The sequence below is a fragment of the Musca vetustissima genome, unplaced genomic scaffold (assembly GCF_032173495.1).
Source record: "Musca vetustissima isolate MV318-11 ecotype Yass unplaced genomic scaffold, APGP_CSIRO_Mvet_v1 utg17205, whole genome shotgun sequence".
Classification (NCBI taxonomy): Eukaryota; Metazoa; Arthropoda; class Insecta; order Diptera; family Muscidae; genus Musca; species Musca vetustissima.
This window is the reverse complement of record NW_026886834.1, coordinates 39,322-60,982: the sequence shown is the minus strand read 5'-3', so window position 1 is coordinate 60,982 and position 21,661 is coordinate 39,322. Positions and strand designations below refer to the sequence as shown.

The 21,661-nt window shown below is 29.5% G+C and overlaps 1 protein-coding gene across 2 annotated transcripts; it reads left to right on the top strand.

The window, feature by feature from the left end:
* The first annotated feature begins 3,472 nt into the window (after positions 1-3,472).
* Positions 3,473-13,593, top strand: LOC133334313 (methionine-R-sulfoxide reductase B1). 2 transcript variants are annotated; one of them, XM_061542604.1, is made up of 3 exons: positions 3,473-3,612; positions 4,768-4,932; positions 13,375-13,593. In XM_061542604.1, exons 1-3 carry the CDS (start codon positions 3,501-3,503, stop codon positions 13,584-13,586), a joined length of 489 nt encoding a protein of 162 aa, XP_061398588.1. In that variant the 5' UTR covers positions 3,473-3,500; the 3' UTR covers positions 13,587-13,593. The 2 variants fall into 2 exon arrangements, with proteins under 2 accessions (XP_061398588.1, XP_061398587.1); XM_061542603.1 differs by having other exon boundaries at positions 13,342-13,593.
* The last annotated feature ends 8,068 nt before the right edge of the window (positions 13,594-21,661 follow it).

Below are 21,661 nucleotides of genomic sequence, written 5' to 3'. Positions count from 1 at the left end.
TGTGGTCTCTATACTGGCCAATTGGCCTTTATGAAGGCTTGTTGTCACTATAAAGACCAATTGGCCTTAATCAAAACCTACAAACAAATTGCCATTTATAAAGACCTGTGGTCTCTATACAGACCAACTGGCCTTTATAAAGACCTGTGGTCTCTATACAGACCAATTGACCTTTATAAATCCCTGTGGTCTCTATACAAACCAATTGGTCTCCAGACAGTCCTGTGGTCTCTATACAGACCCGATATAGCTATTTACAATGTCCACCTCATGTTGGAGGGTATAAAATGTTCTCGTTCCCGCTAAACTTCTTCTCTTCTATATATAGTGAGAAGATTTTGTTTTCATTTCCATTTTTTTTGTGATTCTTCCCAATTAAAGATGTTTTTTTTCTGAACCTTTGACTTTTGGCGATAAGAAACTTTTTTTTTTTATTTTTATACCCTCCACCATAGTATGAAGGGTATATTAATTTTGTCATTCCGTTTGTATCTAATCGAAATATTCATTTCCGACCCTATAAAGTATATATATTTTGATCAGGGTAAAATTCTAAAACGATCTAGCCATGTCCGTCCATCCGTCTGTTGTAATCTTCTGAAGGAATTGAGATAGATCGCCAAAATTTTGCACAGAGTCATCTTCTGTCTGCAGGAAGGTTAAGTTCGATGATGGGCTATATCTGTCCAAGTATATTCACAGCTCCCATATAACGGTACCCCCAATTTTTGCTATTTTGGGGTTCTTGATCGCGTTCTACAACCGAATCCGCTGCAATTTGGTTCATTGGGTTCTTCATGAGTACCAAATATCTCTACTAAAAATTATACATATAGGTCCACTTTTCCCGGTAGCCCCCATAGAAGAGTACCCTCAAATTTTCGGTATTTTGGGGCTCTTGAGCGCATTTTTCAACCGAAATCGCTGAAATTAGAGTACATTGGGTTCTTATTGGGTAGCAATTCTCTCCTCTGAAAATTACAAATTTAGGTACATTTCTTCGAGTACCCCCATTTTAGGGGTTCTTGAGTGCGCTTTTTAACCGAATTCGCTGAAATTTAGTACATTGGGTTTTTATTGGGTTGCAAATCTTCCAACTAAAAATTATACATATAGTTCCACTTTTTCCGGTAGCCCCCATATAAGGGTACCGCCAATTTTCAGTTTTAGGCGGCCTTTGATCGCATTTTTCAACCGAATTTGCTGAAATTTTAGTACATTGGGTTCTTATTGGGTAGCAAATCACTCAACTTAAACTATAAATATAGGTCAATTTTCTCCAGTAGCCCCATATAAGGGTTCCCTCCAATTTTCGGTATTTTCGGGTTTTTGAGCGCGTTTTTTACACGATTTAGTTGAAATTTGGTACATTGGGTTTTTATTGTGTAGCAATTCTCTCCACTAAAAATTATAAAAATAGATCCATTTTTTCGGGTAGCCCCCATATAAGGGTAACCCCAATTTTCGGTATTTTAGGGATTTTTGTCGCATTTTTCGACCGAATTGGCTGTATTTACATTGGGTTCTTATTGGGTAGCAAATCACTCAACTTAAAATTATAAATAAAGGTCTATTTTCTCCAGTAGCCCCATATAAGGGTTTCCTCCAATTTTCGGTATTTTCGGATTTTTGGGCGAATTAGCTGAAATTTGGTACATTGGGTTCTTATTGGGTAGCAAATCTCTCCACAAAAAATTATAAATATAGGTCCACTTTGCCGATAGACCCCCAAATTTTCGGTATTTTGGGGGTTTTGAGCGTGTTTTTCAACCGAATTAGCTGTAATTTGGTATTTTGTAGTTGTATATGGTAACAAATCTCCCTCCTTAGAATAACTAGCATTCGCTCCCCTTTTAGGGGTAGTCCCCATATAACCAATTTTCGGTATTTGAATAATTATCGTATTGTGATGCAAAAATGTTAGTTCCGAAATTGAGCTATATCACTTCTCAATTAGGCATAGCACCTCATATAATGATAACTACAAATGTTCAGTAATTCCTGCACGATGTAATCAATATTGGTACCGCTTTTAGTATATCCTCCAAGGACTTATGCATACAATTTTTTTCTGCACTGGCAATTTTCACATTTAACCAGCAGCTTCCACCCAACCTCCGGAAATAAAACCTGTGTATGAAATTTGTATTTGGAAATCTTTTTTAAGCTCGGCTTATGAAACGAAAGTTCTGTCACAAGCCAGCTAAGTAAGTAAGTACATAAGGGATAACATAAATCGGTTTGTAGAATTGTCGGTATAGGTCCATTGTTTGTTATGTTCAATATATTTTCATTTCAAGTATCTATCAGTATACCTATGGTGTGTAGGGTATCCAAAGTTCGGCCCGACCAAACCTAACGCTTTTTTCATTTACTTTTTTTTAATTTTATTGTTTTAAACTTTAACCTTTTTCAAATATGTGCGATATGCTACTCTAATAAAGAGATGCTTACACATTGACAGACTACTTTTCCCTTTTGATTAGCAGTTAACATTTTTTGAACTCTCCTTCAAATATAATATTTATTGTTGAATTGTGTGTGTTATGTTTTTTAGAATTGATTAATTGCCAATCTGTTTTTTGAAAATGCAATTAATTAGCGCTACTAGTGGTGAACAGCAAACAATATTGCTGCTGTTAATAAACTGTCTGCTTATCGACAATCTTGGTGAAATGGTATGGCCAAGGCATTCACGCACACACACACACATATATATATTGTGCATTGAAAATTTGGGTCACACTTCAGTGATTTTTCGCATAACTATATGAGTATGTGCTTTGATAGATAAAAAAATTATGAAGTAGGCAACTGCAATTTATTTATTATTTTTTTGGGAAAATCCGAAATCTCTACCTTGGTTCCAAAGGCAATTGACTTTGGTTATTGGTATTAATAATGCACTTATGATTTTCATATCTTAAGTTAACACATTAAGATAATTAATTTATCTATAAATAACTTCAATGGCTGGATGTGATTAACAACAATTTTGGAGTGGCCGACTGGCTGGGTGGCTAGCTGGCTGTTGGTATAAAATGTTGTTGAGTTCGTGATTTTACCAAATGATTTCCATGTTGAGTTTGATAAACTTTTCTAATCTTTGTTTCTTATCTAATTTGTGCAAGATTATAAACTAATCGTAATATTGCAAGTACATTTAGTAATGATATATAGTTTATTTATTACCATGCCAGACAAAAACGGAAAAAAACATGCAGACTGTACATGATCATATTGTGTGATGAATATGATGATGACATTTTTAAATGTCAAGCCAAAAACGGTGATTGGGGCCTCAACCAGTTATTTTTGCATAACAATAATTTTAAATTTGTTCTTATTTTCCAGATTCACACAATAGTCATACACAAGAATATGATAATGGACTTATTAAATGTCTAGCCAAAATCTGGCCTCATCCATTTTTTTACATAACAAAAATTTTAAATTTGTTTTCTTGTTTTTATTTTTATTTTCCAGATTCCCACAATAACATGGAAAATAAAACAGAAAAAGTTGCCGTTGATAAGGAGGAGCTCAGGAAACGCTTGACACCTTTACAATATCAAGTTACCCAAGAGGCCGCTACCGAGAGACCGTTCACAGGTAAACACAACTACTAATGTTTTTTGTTATTGCAGCAAATAAATAAAATTATATAACAATGTCATTTTATTAGATCAAATGTTTGTTGTGATGTTAATTTTATTTTTATACTTTTTTTTTTGAAATGGAATGTGATTAGATAAGTGCAGTACCAGTTCGGGCGAATTCATTATGGTTTATTTTTTAAGACAATTGTTTTGAATGCTAATGTAGCTTCAGTGGAATAAAACTAATTTGTATTCAAATTAGTATACACCTTTTGATCACCTTGATCTTCTTTATATATAACGAGTTGTTATATTGGTAACGAGTTGTTATATTCATCACACTGTGGTACTATTCTTTTAACTGGCCAAAGGGGTTACTTTTCAGAATGTGCATAGAATCACTTTTTGAGTCGAGCATGCCCAAAATTGTGCATAGCTCATTAAAATGAATCTAGAATGATGAGTGCTAAGTTTCGTGAAAATCGGTTCCGAATTAGATATAGCTCCCATAGATATAGATATAGCTCCCATATATATATTCGTCCGATTTTATGTAAATGGTTCATCAAAGCCTCTATATTTCGTTCGATTTACACAAAATTGTGCATAGCGTAATAATTTAAGTCTAGAATGATGTGTGCTAAGTTTCGTGAAAATCGGTTAAAATTTAGATATAGCTGTCATATATAAATTTCTTAAATTTCTTTCGATTTACACGAAATTTTGCATACCGGACTGAATTGAGTCTATAATGATGTCAAGTTTCATGAAAATCGGATCAGATTTAGATATGGCTCTCATATATATTTTCGTACGATTTTATTTAAATGCTGCACCAAAGCCCCTATATTTCGTTCGATTTTCACAAAATTGTGTATTGCGTAATAATTTAAGTCTGGAAAGTTCAGATTTAGATATAGCTCCCATATATATTTTCGTACGATTTTATGTAAATAATACACCAGAGTCCCTAAATGTCTTTCAAATTACTCGAAAATTTGCATAGCGTACTGAATCTAATGTGTGCTATGCTTCGTTGAAATTCGTTCAAAGTCTAATATCCCCCGAATCCTTCGAAGTACTCAATATCTTAACATTCGTATAAAAAATTTTCAAATGGAATTAAACCTTCTTTCAATTAAAATCGATTCTTTTTTCTTCCTTACAGGTTGTTACAACAAACACTATGAAAAGGGTATCTATCAGTGTATAGTCTGTCATCAGGATTTATTTAGTTCGGATACAAAATATGATTCTGGTTGTGGTTGGCCTGCATTCAATGATGTCTTAGATAAAGGCAAAGTTACATTACATCGTGATGCCAGTATACCAGGTATGTAGCGAAGCAAATATGTATGTATTTCTATATATATACTCTAAAGTTTGTTACAACGTTTTTTTTTTATTTTTGAGTTTGTATATATGTTAAAAAATATTGGACATATTGAGGTTTGTTTTATAATTTTTTTATATTATAATTTTTATTTTATTAAAGTTATAGCTTTTTTTCTTTAGAGTATAATAGTAAAAAACAATGCACAGTGGTTTCAAATCAAAATAAGGGGGATTTCTTTTAGAAATAACTTACAAGGATTCTTAATAGACTTTTGAAAGAAGTAAGGTCCAATAACGCTCTAGGAGGAAAGAGAAAAAAATGTGACTTTTTCTGTATGTAATGGCCACTCTTCAATTACTTGAGAATTCTCAGAACCCCAAAAACAATAATTTTGTTAATTAAAATACGCGCAGTTGGACGTTTATGCAAAACCATAATCTCCCCTTAAAGTTCGATATGTAACTGTGGCAGAATCACAATTTTGCAGTACGTTTTGATATTTTGTATGCGTTGCGGATAGTAAAGAGATCCATTTTCGTGAATTTTAGACTTTTAACTGAAAAGAAAAAAAATGGGTTTTACAACTTATTTTGACAGATGTCTAATTCAAATGGTAAATATAGTCCTATAGATACTCCCAGAAATGTCTCTACATAGCCTCGATACGAAGGCAATTTATCGTGATATGTCCCCATTATAAGAGTCCCGAACGGTTTTAGATAATTTTAAATGTCCAGAAGTTTTATTTTTGTAAATAATAATATTATTAATATTTACTATAGTGCTTTCAATAGCCGATAAACGGTTCTCTCGTTTATCTTTACCCATTATTTTGATTTGAAACCACTGTGATAAAATGTAAAAAAATGAAAATATGTTTTCAATTTTGTTTTGCCCAATTTTAGTTACCTTGTTAATATCGTTATCCAAAAAAAAATCCAAACCAAAAAGAAGAAACAATAATTTGCAAAATGTTTTTGTTCGAATTTACCCAATGTTTACTCGAAATGTTTTTTGTTTTCTGTTTTTGTTTGTTGTTGTCTGTCTCTTCATTTAGGTCTTTGTAGAGTTATGTTTCTATTAAGAGTTCAACTAGTGTTCGTTCTACTTCAGCTTTAGCTTACGTTTTTTCTGTTCGGAAATATTAAGGAATGTTAAAAGAAATATTTTTCAAAATGTTTGCAATTCTTTCCTGCTATAGGTTGTAGTGTTGAGAACTTTTTTTTTTTTGTTAATTCTCTTCCTCCATTTGTGTGTATTGTGTTTCTTTTTTGTGAAAATCCAGAAAAGAAAATTAAACTAACCTCTAGTGTAGTACTGTGTTTGTGTTGTTTGTACTAACCATGATTGTTGATTGTAATGAAAAACCAAACATAATTTCAAATACTATCAATAATAATAACGAGTAGTAAATTTTCTTTATAAACCGAATTGATGATCATCACTTCTAATATTGAATAAACAACTTTTCTTCTTTACCCTTTTTTCTAATTTTCTTGTATCTGAAAAACAATAAAAAACAAAAATTATGGCATTTTTTTGTTTGGTTTCTATATTTTTTTTGGTTTTTCTTTATAATTTTTTTTATTTTTTATTTTAATTTTAAATTTCCTTTAAAATATAATTTTTTTTGCTTTGAAATAAAAAAAAAACTGTTTTAAAACAATAGTAGTCATTTCAAAAATGCTAGGCATGGTACGCACCGAGGTGCGTTGTTCCAAATGCAGTGCTCATATGGGTCATGTTTTTGATGATGGTCCCGCGCCTAAATATCTGCGCTATTGCATCAATTCGGCTTCTATTGACTTTGTGCCGTACAAGCCACCACAAGCAAATTCCTCCTCAACAGCATCGTCGTCGTCATCGTCTTCTTCTGCTGCCACAAAGTCGTCCTCGTCACCATCATCAACAGGGCCAAATGCAAATTGTCACACCAATACAGCAGGGCAAAAACAAGCTACTACTGGTGGTTCCAATACAAATCAATCATCATCTTCAAAAAAATAAATTCCTTTAACGCGAGATTATTTCTATTAATTATCTGGTTTTGCATCATTGAGATTGAAAGGAAAACAAAAAATATATATGTTATGTATTACTATTTACTCTATGTTTGTTAGAGAGCGAGAAAAACAAAAATTAAGATAATGCAAGTGTTGTATACATTTATATATATGTATATTGAAACTAGAAATTGTTTGAACCGAGTGCTTTATATATGCGCCCAAGTCTGATATATATAATAAAAAACAAGGATTTGAATTGTTTTGTTTTATTTCACTCATATTGCTGTTGTCATTTTGTGATAATCAATTGTTTGCCATACCAATCCTTCCAAAACTCATTTTCATTTCTAACATTCATGCATTCATCCATTGACTTTAGTTTTGATGGTTTCTCATCTACATACATGTGGCTTTCGTTTCCCATTTTGTTTGTTGTTGGTGCCATGCTAAGCATAAACGTCTCTCTCATAACTCTTAGCTCATTTTCATTGGTAATAAGCTGGAATACTAACTGAAAAAATAAACGAATGTGTATTAAATTTAATTTTCATTTTCTAGATAATATCTGTAGTTCCTAGGAGGAGTTAAGGGGCTTCAATATCATTTAAAAAATTATTATGATTAAGTTATATCTGCTAATAAATGATTTATTTTCAGATTTGCGAAAAGAATACAAAACATTATTTGACTAGAAGACATCTCAATGGATCAAAAGTCCCATAAATAGTTTATTTGAGAATTTTCAAAATAAGAAAATATTTCCCAAACCCCTTTTATTGATAATACCAAATAATCTATATAACAAGGAGGCGAAGGTGACATGTATCTTTAAATGACTTTTGTAGACTTCTTTAAAAATTTATAAAATCCTATTAATAGTCTGTATTTTTCAGATGAAGATTTCCTATAAATAGAAGGATAGAAGACTTCACGTTGGAATTTCCCGTTCATAAGAAAAGGCCTACATAGTTTATATAAGTTATAAATGCATTTCCAACACATATATCAAAAGTTCGATGAGGAGGTCTGTCATCCGTAAATATCGATTTATATAAATATGATTCTAGAATTCTATTAATGCATTTCCCACATTTTAAAAGTTCGATCAGGAGGTCTGTTCATCGTAAATATCGATTTATATAAATAGGTTTTGATGAGAAACATGAATAGGTTTGAATAGTAGTACAGAATATTCTAGAATAATTTGTATTTTTATATACGGAACATCGATGCAGTATGTGTCACATGTAACTGTAAAGAAATTTAAAAATTAATAAGTATATTTTAGTTGGCCCAAAGAAAAAGCCCTTATTGAAATTGTGAAAAATCGGATCATATTTATATATAGCTCCCTTATATATTTTAGCACCAAAGACTCAAAATATGGTCGATTATTACGAAAGTTTGCAAAACGTAATAAGGATAAGAAGCTAACAAGAAGTATTAGGAGGAAGCTGGAAATAGTTTCGATGGCTATAGAAATTGCAAAGGTTGCACTTTCCTAACCACTTTAGGTTTCTAATGAAGTTGTAGATTAAAGCAGGTTCCATAGTTGAAAAGCAGGTTCCATAGAAAGAATAGACAGTGGAAAGTGAGTACCCACTAGTCTGTGCCGTCTGTAGGCCAAAATTGGACAGCGACACAGGAGATGCTCAATTGTCTCCATCTCCTCCTCAAAGTCAGCACAAAGTCTACAGTAATCAGTAGCATCATGGTCGCATTTACTGGTAAAGGCCCTGATATTGTAATGACCAGTAATGCTTCCTGTCATTACTCTAATTTCAGCTTTGCTCAGGTTCAACAGTGAGATTGTTCTCTTGGTTGACAGATTTGGCCAGACAGATCTTAACACATTGGAGGTTTGTTGTACCAGAGTTCATTGGCTCGTTCGTCGAAGAACGCCTCAAAGTTCCGAAGAAAATGACACATGGGTGGTTTGTTTGAGCAATCGATTGCTAGATCTGTAGATTGAGATCCTCGTCTAGCTAATTCGTCTGCGTTTTCATTACTCATGATGTCACGGTGTCCTGGTACCCAACACAGCCGATAGATTAGATATTACAGCTTAAAAAGCTGCTTGACAATCCACAAAGATAGTCACCGTTTCAAAGATCCCTGTATCCAGACTTTTTATTAATTCAGCTGCCTTTCAAATAGTGAAGATTTCAGCTTGGCAAACACTACAGTTGCTATCCAGCTTGTATGTAAGCCCAAGGCCTAGCCACAGTAAACGCCAGTCTGTACCTTCTTCCATCTTGAATCGGTCTTGCATGGGGTATGCTAACATTAGTTGAAATCTGTTCAGATTAAGATATAGCTCCCATATTTTCGACCGATTTTATGTAAATTGTGTACCAAACTCCCAAGGTTTGTACGATTGTGACAATATTTTGCACATCGTACTGAATTAAGTACAGATTGACGTATGTGAAATTTGATTTAAATCTGTTCAGATTTACATATAGCTCCCACATTTATTTTCGTCCGATTTTTTGTTAATGGTGAACCAAAGACCCAACGATTGTCTGAATGCGACAATATTTTGCACATCGTACTGAACTAAGTACAGATTGATGTATGCGAAGTTTGGTTGAAATCGGTTCAGATTTAGACATAGCTCCCATATATATTTTTATCCGATTTATGATGGTGAATGGGGGTCTGTCAGACTTTTCTACTGTTCTTAAGGTTTCTAAAATATATAAAAGTGATCCTATGTTCTTCAATGATCCATCTAAGATGTCTTCTAATAGTTAGGCAACGATATTAATAATTTCAAAATCTCTTCAAGGTCTTTAACAAAAAATGTTGATACAATAAGGGTTGTGAAATTCCTTTCATAGATATACGAATTTTGAAATAATAATAAATTATTAGACGTTTATATGTCACAACGAATTACTCCTAAATAAACATATTTTATCTATGGTCGGAATGCACCCCCTATAGCGTGTTTGATTTGTTTGTGATACCAAGTTTAGTACTTGAGTTTAAAGCCTTTCAGGAATTGGTTTTTCAACAATTTTTGAAATGAATATTTTTTGGTGGTATTCTACTTATTACCATTGGCTAATTGCGCTTAATTGCTGTAAAAAAACAACAAATTTGAAACAAAACCTAGTAGTTTTTATACAAAGTTCAACGAGAAAATAAAACATCTCAATAGACACATATCAAACAAAGTTTTGGCTGAATTTTTTTCTGTTAAATGGTTGGTTATTTTTGTTTTAATTTGCTTTGATGTTGTTATTTATTTATTTTCACTCCCTCTCCGTCTCTATCTTTGTATTATTGCCTTTGTTACTACCAAAGGGCTCTTGAATTGTGTTTTTTTTTAATTTTCGTTTTGAAAATTTTATTTTTTAGACTTAGGAATCTTTATAAGAAAATTAAAATTAAAATACAACAAATATATATAAACATACTCCAAAACAGACAAGATAAATAATAAATTATTTTTTTGTGTATTTTTCTATTTCTTTTTTTCTTGCTTTTTATATAAATGTGCCTGTTTTACATACTACATATATGCTGGGGGGTATATAACCAAAAACAACCACAACAACTCACACACTCTCAAAAAAATAAACATCAACAACCAAAAAATGAACCATGAACCATGCTACTACATAAATTCCCAACATCTGCAAAAATTAAAAATAAAAAACAACAACTTGGCAAATTTAATATTAATGTAAAAAATATACTTTTATGACAATATATAATCAATGCTGCTATATCATCGCATTCCATTTTGGCTTTTAAACGAAATATAAATAATTATAATGTGCAATACCATCTAACGAAATTGTAATTTGCTTTAAATTTTTATAAAACTGTTTGAATTCAATTTTTTGTAAAATGATGCCTTAACTGCTCATCATTAATAATTTTTCTAACTTGATTTTTTTATCATTACATAAAAATATTTCATTTAATTCACACATAAAACTAATTGATCTCATTTATTTTATGTACAATATATATATAATTAATTCCTTGATATGTTGTGAATTTATTTATTTCTTTTGTTGCTTTCACATCACTTCACTCACTGACTGACTGCTGGTGTTCACATTTCATTTCTCACTTTTTTATTCACTCTTCATCTTTTCGCTCACCCTTCATAATTTCACTTCACTCTTGGCTTGGTTGATTTTATGGCAATTTTTTTTATTTCTTATATGACACTCCTTTTATGATTTTTTATATCTCACTTTTTTGTTTTTAATTTTTATTTTTTTATTTCTTAAAAAAATTATTTTTGTATTATTTTTATAAAAAATATTTTTTTATTTTATAAATAAAAAAATAATTTTTAAAATTATGATTTTATTTTTTTTTATTATATTATTAATTCAATTATATTTATACAAAATAATATATTTTTTTATTTAAAATATTATTATTATATTTAATATTTAAATATTTTATTATATTAAAATATTATTATTATATTATAATCTACATTTTTAATTATTTATTTAATTGAAAAAAATTTCTTTATTTTATTTAATATTTAATTTTATTTAATAATTGTGTTTTTTATTTATTAAAAAAATACATTGGATATTTTTAAATGAAAATTATTATTATTTATAATATTAATAAACCGTAATTGTTTATTATTATTTTTTTGATATTTTTATATTATAAAAAATATTTTTTATATCTTTTTATATATTATATATTTATATTCATGAATATTTTTATTTTTTAATATTTTTTTCGGTATTTTTATTTTTTCTATTCTATTTTGATTTCCTTGCATGTTTTTCTATTTATATTTTCTATTCTATTTTTGTTTTCCTTTATATTTTTGTTTTCTATTTTTCAATCATATATATTCATGAATATTTTTATTTTTAATAATTTTTTCGGTATTTTTATATTTTCTATTCTATTTTATTTCCTTTCATATTTTTCTATTCTATTTTTGTTTTCCTTTATATTTTGTTTTCTAAATATTTTTTATATTTAATTAATGTATTCTTTTAAATTTTAATTTTTTTTTATTTTTTTACTTTTTTATATTTTCATTATATTTTTCCTTTAATTTTTTTATTTCTCCTTTTATATTTTTCTCTATTTTTATTTTCTTTATATTTTTATTTTCTTTTATATTTTTTCTATATTTTTTATGTATAATTAATTTATATTTTTTTTAATTTTTATTTTCTTTATTTTTTTAATTTTTTTCTATTCTATTTAATTTTTATATTTTCTATTTTTATTTATTTTCATATTTTCTATTTTTTTTATATTCATGAATATTTTTATTATTTTTTTTTTCAATTTTTTTTCTATTTTTATTTTTTCTTTATATTTTGTTTTCTATTTTTATTTTTTATATTTAATTAATGTATTCTTTTAAATTTTTATTTTTTTACTTTTTTTTATATTTTCATTTTATTTTTCGTTTAATTTTTTTATTTCTCCTTTTATATTTTTCTATTCTATTTTTATTTTCTTTTATATTTTTTTCTATTATATTTTTTATTTTTATATATAATTATTTATATTTTTAATTTTTTTATTATTTTTTTTAATTTTTTTATTTTTTTTTTTTAATTTTTTAATTTTTTGTTAAATTTTTATTTTTATTTTTTTATTTTTCTATTTATATTATATTTATATATTATATTTATATTATTTTATATTATATTATATTATATATTTTTTATATTTTCATTTATATTTTATATTTTTTTTATATTTTATATGCATTAATATTTTTTTAATTTTTTTTTTTTCTATTTAATTTTTATATTTTTTAATTTTTTATATTTTTTATATTTTTTATTTTTTTCTAATTTAATTTTTTATATTTTTATTTTTTTTTACTTTTTTATATTTTCATTTTATTTTTCGTTTGATTTTATATTTTTCCACTTGGTTTTCATTGTGTTTGCCACTTCCTCTTTACCCTAAAACTCCTCTGTGGGTTTTGCCGTTTCTTCATTTTCTGTTTCCTATTTTTTTATGTTTCTTTTTTACTCCAATTATTCTCAATCATTTTGCAATTGTTGTTCTTTTCTGTTGTTTCTTATAATATTAAAAAAAAACTTTATTTGTTTTTATGTCGAAACTAATCCAAAACCAATATCAACATAAACCCAAATCGCAAATCGTTTTTTTTTCTATCACGCTCTAAATATTTGTGCAAAACAAATTATTTTTTAATTATAAAAATAATTAATTTTATACTCTGCTCTTCTCACCACTGTGCGCAAAACAATATTGTAAAAAAAATAAAACAAAAACAATTTTTTTCTTGCAAATCAATAATTCCAAAAACAAACAAAAAAACGCTATAATATAATTAACTATATATGCAATTAAAAACAAAAAAAACCAAAAATCTTTGCTAAATTTACCAAAAAAAATGCAATACTAAAAGGGGGTAATATTTTACTACTAATTAAACATCCAGAACGCATACGCACAGAAGTACGCTGCGCCCGTTGCAATGCCCACATGGGTCACGTTTTCGAGGATGGACCAAAGCCAACACGTAAACGTTACTGCATCAATTCAGCCGCCATTGAATTCATATCGGCCGAGGAGCTTAACAAACAACGTGGAGGTGGTGGTGGTGTCCCAACAACGAATGTCAACACAGCCACACCCATTGTCCAGCAATAGCAGTAGCCGCCAAAGTGGAAATAATGAACGAAACGAAAAAAAAAACAAACTCACTATTTTCTACACAACTACTGAGGCCAATTATTTTTTTTTTTTTTGATTTTTTTAAATAGAAAATAAATAAATAAAAAAATTGTATAAAACAAAGATTTTATAAGCTTACAAAACCACACCCCCTCTATACCCAAATACCCTTTTAATAACATTGTCAATTTTTTATATAAAAACATCTATCTATACAAATAGAAATGCTGTAATAATTCTCTCAAGATATAATGACAATATTTTTCCAAAATATAATAAAAAAAAATACAAAAAATAACAAGAATTCAAAACAAATAATTTATTCTTCATTTAATTTCTCTATTTCAGTGTAAATAAGCGTAAAAATATTTAAATTGTATTTGTTACAATATTTAAAAATACAAATTCTAGACTCTTTTTTTGTTATCATTGTTTTCAATTATTATTTTAATTTGTTCGCTTAAATAATACAATAAAACAACAAAACATACAATAATATGTATTTTTATAAAGCAACCTTAAAAATAGAGTCATTGTTTTACTTAAATCGATTTAAAACTCCTTGTACATTAGAACTTTTTACCGGGTTAACCTACTTAATGAGGATTTATTTGACATATATGCAAAGGAAATGACAATTGAAACCCACTGGGTTAACGAAATCCGGTTAAATGTAAACGTACTGTAAGGTAAGTTATAAAAAAATTGTTTATACCTTTTCCTAAAAAAATATCTAATTAGAATTTTCAAAAAAAAAAAATCAATTTAATTAGAATTTTAAATTTTAAATATTTTCTTTATACTGTTGTATCGGTTGGTTGTATCATTTGCACGCCATTATCGGCTGTATTACAGAGACATCTAGCGGTCAATAGCCAACAATTGCATTGTTATACCCTTCACCACACTGTGGTACAGGGTATTATCTCTTTGTGCATATGTTTGTAACAGGCAAAAATAATCGATATAGACCCATGGTTCCTTTTGAGAATATGCATAGAATCACTTTCTGAGTCGATATAAGCATGTCCTTCTGTCCATGTATTTTTGTTAACAAAGTACAGGTCGCATTTATAATCCGATTTGGATGAAATTTGGCACAAGTCACTTATTTGGCCCAAGGACGAACCCTATTGAAATTGGGGAAAATCGGTTTGGACAAAATTTGGCATAAATACTGAACTAGGTCAAGAATGATGTGTGCCAAGTTTCATGAAAATCGGTTCAGATTTAAATATAGCTCCCATATATATTTTCGTCCGATTTAAGACAATTGGTCCACCAAAGCCCCCAAATACCTTTCTATTTGCACGAAATGGGTCGTGAAGATCCATGTAGATTTACATATTGCCCCCATATATATTTTCGTCCGATTTTACATAAATGGTGCACCAAACTCCGATTTGCACGAAATTTTGCATTGTGCACTGAATTGAGTCCATAATGATGTGTTTAGTTTGGTGAAAATCGGTTCAGATTTGGATATTGCTCCCATATATTGTTTCGCCCGATTTAAGGTAAAAGGGGCACAAAAGTTCCCATATATCTTTCGATTGGCGCGAAATTTAGCATATTGTACTGAATTACGTCTAGAATGACGTGTGTCAAGTTTCGAGAAAATCGGGTCATATTTGTATATACCTCCCATATATATTTTCATCCGATTTAAGGTAAATATATCTTTCGATTTACACGAAATTTGGCACAACGTACTGAATTAGGTCCAGAGTAATGTGTGCTAAGTTTCATGAAAATCGGTTCAGATTTAGATAGAGCTCCCATATATAGTTTTGCCCGATTTTAGGTAAATGGTGCACCAAAGTCCCTAAATATCTTTCGATTTGCACGAAATGTTTCCTAGCGTACTGAGTTGAGCGTATAATAATGTGTGCTAAATTTCGTAAAAATCGGCACAGATTTAGATATAGGTCCCACATATAATTTCGTTCGATTTAATGTAAATGCTGCACCAAAGTCCCTAAATATCTTTCGATTTGAACGAAATTTGGCATAGCGTACTAAATTGCGTCTATAGTAATGTGTGCTAATTTTTATGAAAATCAGTTCAGATTTAGATATAGCTCCGGTATATAGTTTCGCCCAATTTTAGGTAAATGGTGCACCAAAGTCCCTAATTATCTTTCGATTTGCACGAAATTTGTCATAGCGTACATAATTAAGTCTAGAATTATGTGTGCTAAGTTTCATTAAAATCAGTTCAGATTTATATATAGCTCCCATATATATTTTTGTCCGATTTAAGACAATTGGTGCACCAAAGTCCCCAAAAACGTTTCGATTTGAACGAAATGGGTCGTGAAGATCCATGTAGATTTACATATGGCCCCCATATATATTTTCGTCCGATTTTACATAAATGGTGCACCAAACTCCTAATGTTTGTCCGATTAATACGAAATTTTGCACAGCGTATCAAATTGAGACTTGAATAATGTTATTGGGTTTTGTTGAAATTGCAGCCAAAGCTTCCATATGTATTTCGAACGGGTGTCCGGTTGAGATTAAATTTTTAACAGTGCGGCGTATTGAATAGTGTGTACCGAATAGTGTGTATTTTGCTATAAATCATTTTTCATGGCACGCAGACCACTCTAAATCTGCCCGAATTAAATTAAATTTATCATAGGTTGAAGAAAGACATGAGTATGTTCCTTCGAGGGATCATTGACATACAATTGTAAGGATACATATGTACAATGTACCCAAGTGGTGAAGGGTATAATATAGTCGGCCCAGTCCGACTGTACTACTTTCCTTGCTGGTTTTTATTGTTTTCGACAATTTTTTTTTCAAATTTCTTCAAAATCAAGTTTCACGTTACGTTCTTTACTAATTAAAATTTTTATAATAAATTGTTACCATCCGCCTATAGATGGCGTATTGAATGATAGATAACGGTAGCACAGTTTCAATGGTAATGCAGTCAATTTATCTATGACGTGACAGGGTGGAGGTCATTATGGATTTTAAAGACATTTTACTTTTTGCAGAGAACCGTAGTGGCTATATTTTGCCATTAATGAGTTGTTGTAATTTGGCATTTTGAGATCTTTAACCATCAAGATCTCGAATAACTTCTTCATAGAACATTTTTAATAAAAGTCAATGTTTCACCATTTTCCCTATGCTCAAGGTCCTAAACAAATTTTATTATCCGAATTGGATGAAATTGAGCACAGGACCATTTTTTGCCCAAGGATGAAACCCATTGACATTGGTGCAAATCGGTTCAGATTTAGATATAGCTCTTTTATATATTTTCGTTCGATTTTAGGTAAATTGTACACCAAAGACCCAAAATTTTGCCGATTCACACAACATTTTGCAAAGAACCTACTGATATTAGAATAGTCTGATGTGTGTTAGATTTTGCAGAAATTGGTTCAGATTTAGGTATAGCTTCCATTTTCGTAAACTAAATTTTACATAAACTCGTAAACTAAATTTTACATATCGTACTGAATTGAGACTAGAATAATTTGTGTTAAGTTTTGTAATTCTGATCGGTTCAGATTTAGATATAGCTCCCATTTTCGTCTGATTTTGTGTAAATGGTGATTTTGTGTAAATGGAGACAAAATTTGGAATAACGTATTGAATTGAGTCTAGGATATAGTGTGTTAAGTTTCATAATAATCGGTTCAGATTCAGATATAGCTCCCATATATATGTTCGTCCGATTTTATGTAAATGGGGCACCAAACACCCACGGTGTGACCGATTGAGACAAAATTTGGAATAACGTATTAAATTGAGTCTAGGAAAGTGTGTGTTAAGTTTCATGGAAATCGGTTCAGATATAAATATAACTCCCATATATATAAATATTTTCGTCCGATTTTATGAGAATAGTGCATCAGTGCGAAATTTTACATATCATATTGAAATGAGTCTATAATAATGTGTGTTCAATTTTGGAGAAATCTGTTCAGATTTAGATATAGCTCCCATATATATTTTCGTCCGATTTTATATAAATTTGATTTACATATCGCGTATTGTATTGAGTCTAGAATAACGTCTGCTAAGTTTTGTAGAAATCGGTTCACATTTAAATACTTACTTAATTAGCTGGCTTGTTACAGAACGGTTGTTCCATAAGCCGAGCTTAAAAAAGATTTCCAAGCGCGTCGGTCTTGTGCGCAAGTCCACCAATTTGGAAGACCACGTTCCAAGATGTTGTTTTCTTTTTTACTTTGGTCTTTCCTCTCTACCATCTAATTTTTTCGTGGCCTTCCCCTTCTACGGGAACCAAATTTGGTACTTTGTAGGCTCATTTTTATATGCCTTTTGACCTGGGGCATTTTCATTTGCAAATCCGTGTTCACAACATGGCCTAGCCACCGTAGTCGCTGCAGCTCAATACGAATTCTGACTATGTCGATGTCACGTATAAAATTGTAAAGCTCGTTTTTCTGGTTCATATAACGGTACCCCAAATTTTTGGTATTCACCGTCGACGGAGATAGGCCCGTAGATCTTTTAGGTAGCACAATATAAATAGTGGTCAATTTTTTCTGGTAGCCCCCAGGTTTTGAGGTTCTTGAACCAATTTTTTTTTCTGGCACAGGATATATATATGTTTGTAGCAGGCAGTAGGAAACGAGACTGACACATACGACTTCTGTTAGATGAATATACTCAAAGTGGTAAATGATGCAGCAAACGTCCCAAGGTTTGTCCTTTTGAGACAATATCTCCCAACATATCGATAGTTTCCCAATAAAAAAAACAAATTCTCATTAATTTGGTTTATAATTTTCTTTTTATTATTTTTTTTTATTTTCATTTCACTATTTTGTATTCATGTTCATATTCGTTTTTTTTGGTTTTAATATTTCATTCTTAATTTTTCACATTGTCATCATCGGTATTATTTTTTTTGTATTTTATGTATATATATTTTTTATTATTATTAATAACTATAACTTTGTTATTCGAACTTATTATCCTAAATGGTATGGGATTTTTTGTTGTTATTGTGATCTTTTTTTTTGTATATAATATTTAAATGTTATTATGTATGTATGTATGTTTTTGTTGTTATTGTTGTATATAATAATTAGTTTGTATTTTCTTTTTTTTTCTGTTTTGATTGTAAAATCAAATTTGAACAAATTTTTTATGTGTGTGTGTGTTTTTATTAAATTTGTATATATTAACAATTAAATATGAATAAATATGTAGATGTTTGAATGTATGTGTGTGAGTTAGTGAACAATTTAATTTATAGATGAGTTAAAATATAATTGAGCATTTCATTTACGTTGTAGTTGATTTTGTTTTGGTATGATGATTATTTTTTGTTTTGTTTTCATTTTATAAGGATGATGAGGAGAAGGTGATTTAGGGTTGGGAGAGGCAGGAAAATTAGTATAAAACTTATAATATTTAAATATAACAAAAATAACTAGTTGTTGTTATTTATATATATTTTATAATTTTAGATTTTTATATTATGTTTTTTTTTTTGTTATGAATTTTTAACTATGTCTCTTGAGATTGTTTTATTTTATTTTTAATATATATTTTTTTAGTTTTTTAGAAAATATTTTTTTTCTATTTTTTCTTCACTTTGTTGTTTTTTTGCATATGGAATGTAGTTTTATGCTAATATCTTGTTGTTTGTTTTATAAACAGGTTTTTTTGTTTTCTTCTAAATTCTTAATACTAGTTTGGAATATTTTTTTCTCTCAATTTTTTTTTAGTTAGGGATTTTTATTTAATTTTTTTTTTAATTTTCACTATTTTTATAAATTATTATCCTACACTTATTTTAAATATATAACAGTTCACTATTTTTTATTTTTATTTATTTACATACACATAATTTCGTCCTAACACATTGTAAAATGGCGCCCAACAGTTTTGGTTTTTTTTTTTGACGCCACAACAATTGTAGTTTTAGTTTTTTTATATATTCTTATATATTATCTAATATTCTAAAATATTTTTATTTACATTTTGTTTGAAATATTGTTTTCTATATTTAATTTTTTTTTTTGAGATACAGGATTTTTTTCAGTTATTATATATATTTTTTTCAAATCTATGTAACTGCCTTTGGGTAATTTTATACCCTCAGCCTTTTATGGCTAATGAGGGTTATATACACCTTGGCTATGGCAAAAATGCACCCCATCGATAAATTGGTTTTACATCCAATGTTTCTTAGGGCCAAATCCGTTTCAAAAAAATTGAAGTCGATTTCCGAATGTCCGTCTGTGTGTACATAACTCTCGAAGGGTGTAACCGATTTAATTCAAACTTTGCATATCTTAACAATTCTTTCATACTTAAATCAAGTTCAAAGATGAGAAATAACGGTCCACTTCTTCTGGTACTTCCTCCACAAAATCGTAAAAATTTTGCTGAAATTTTAAATTTTATTATATCATGTGAACGGACTATCCTATTTAAAGCAAACATTGCACAACCTAATATATTAACCATGACTGCAGGATGTAGGATGATGGAATTTATCGGTCTACTCTCTGTAGTACCTCCTCCACAAAGGGTCAAAATTTAAAATTTTTTATAAATCCAATATTAGGCGTTCGATTTGATAAAAAACTCTGCACATCGTCGTACTTTTTACCAATTCTAAATCGAGTTAAAAGATGGGACCAAAAAATTTTGGATCAAATCCGAAATTGAAATTTTTGACACTTTGTGGGAGAGGTACTCCAAGGAATGGATTCCTTTGGCTACATCTTCCACGAAGTGTCAAAATTTTCAATGTTTGTAAATCCAATATTAAGCGAATGCTATGTCAGATTTGATATAAATTTTTTTGGTAGGAAGATTTTCTACTCAATTAGAATTGAAATTACCACATTACAGTCAATTCGGTGGAAAAACATACCCAAGCTCCCCAAACATACCGAATAATAGGAAATATAGCTCTATAGGGGCTACCCTGAAACTTTGGCCAATGTTGATCATTTTTGGTAGAATATATTTCTAGTCAATTTGAAGCCAAAATATCAAATTACAGCCAATTTATTTGAAAAAATTAGCTCAAGCACCCCAAAATACCGAGATTTTGAGGTTCTAAATATAGGTCAATGTTGATAATTTTTGGTAGGGAGATTTTCTATTCAATGAGATCCCAATATACCAAATCACAGCCAATTCGTTTGAAAAATGTACCCAAGCTCCCCAAAATATCGAAAATCCCTAGGTACTGTTATATGGGGGCCACCCCTTAAAAAATGAATCCATATAGATAATTTTTGGTAGAAAGTGAACCAATATTAATAATTTTTTTTAGGTTGATTTTCTACTCTAAGAGAACCCAAAATACAAAATTACAGTCATTTCGGTTGAAAAATATGCCCAAGCTCCCCAAAATATCGAATACTGAAGGGTACCATTATATAGGGTCTATACTAAAAAGTGAACCAATATTAATAATTTTTTGTAGGGTGATTTTCTACTCAAAGAGAACCCAAAATACCAAATCACAGTCATTTCGGTTGAAAAATATGCCCAAGCTCCCCAAAACATCGAATACTGGAGGATATCATTATATAGGGGCTATCCTATAAAGTGGATCAATATTAATAATTTTTGGTAGATTGATTTTCAACTCAAAGCGAACACAAACTACCAAATTACAGCCAATTAGCTTGAAAAATGTGTCCAAGCTCCTCAAAATACTGAATAATGGGTTAACCTAAAATGTGGTTCCATATTTATATTTGCATGGGAGGAAGTTTGGTCATCCAATGAGCTGACAAAATACAAAATTATAGACACCATTTTGATTGAAAAACATATCTAAAATATCATTATATTGAAACTATTCGGAAAGTTAGACCAATTTTTATAATTTTCGGTAAGAAGATTTTATACCCGAAAAATACCAAATTACAGAAACTTCGGTTAAAAAAAAATACCCCGAAAGTTAGGTCAATTTTTAAAAATTTCGGTAACCGAAAATATAAAATTGCAGTCAATTTTGTTGCAGAACGCTCCAAAAATATTGAATATTAGAAAATATCCTTACATAGGGGTCTATTGCAAAA

What these genes read in the sequence shown, in the direction of transcription:
- LOC133334313 (XM_061542603.1), top strand. Translation starts at nt 3,501, where the DNA reads ATGGAAAATAAAACAGAAAAAGTTGCCGTTGATAAGGAGGAGCTCAGG. An exon ending in TACCGAGAGACCGTTCACAG is followed by an intron (nt 3,613 to 4,767) that starts GTAAACACAACT and finishes TCTTCCTTACAG; the next exon opens with GTTGTTACAACAAACACTAT. An exon ending in TCGTGATGCCAGTATACCAG is followed by an intron (nt 4,933 to 13,341) that starts GTATGTAGCGAA and finishes CAATACTAAAAG; the next exon opens with GGGGTAATATTTTACTACTA.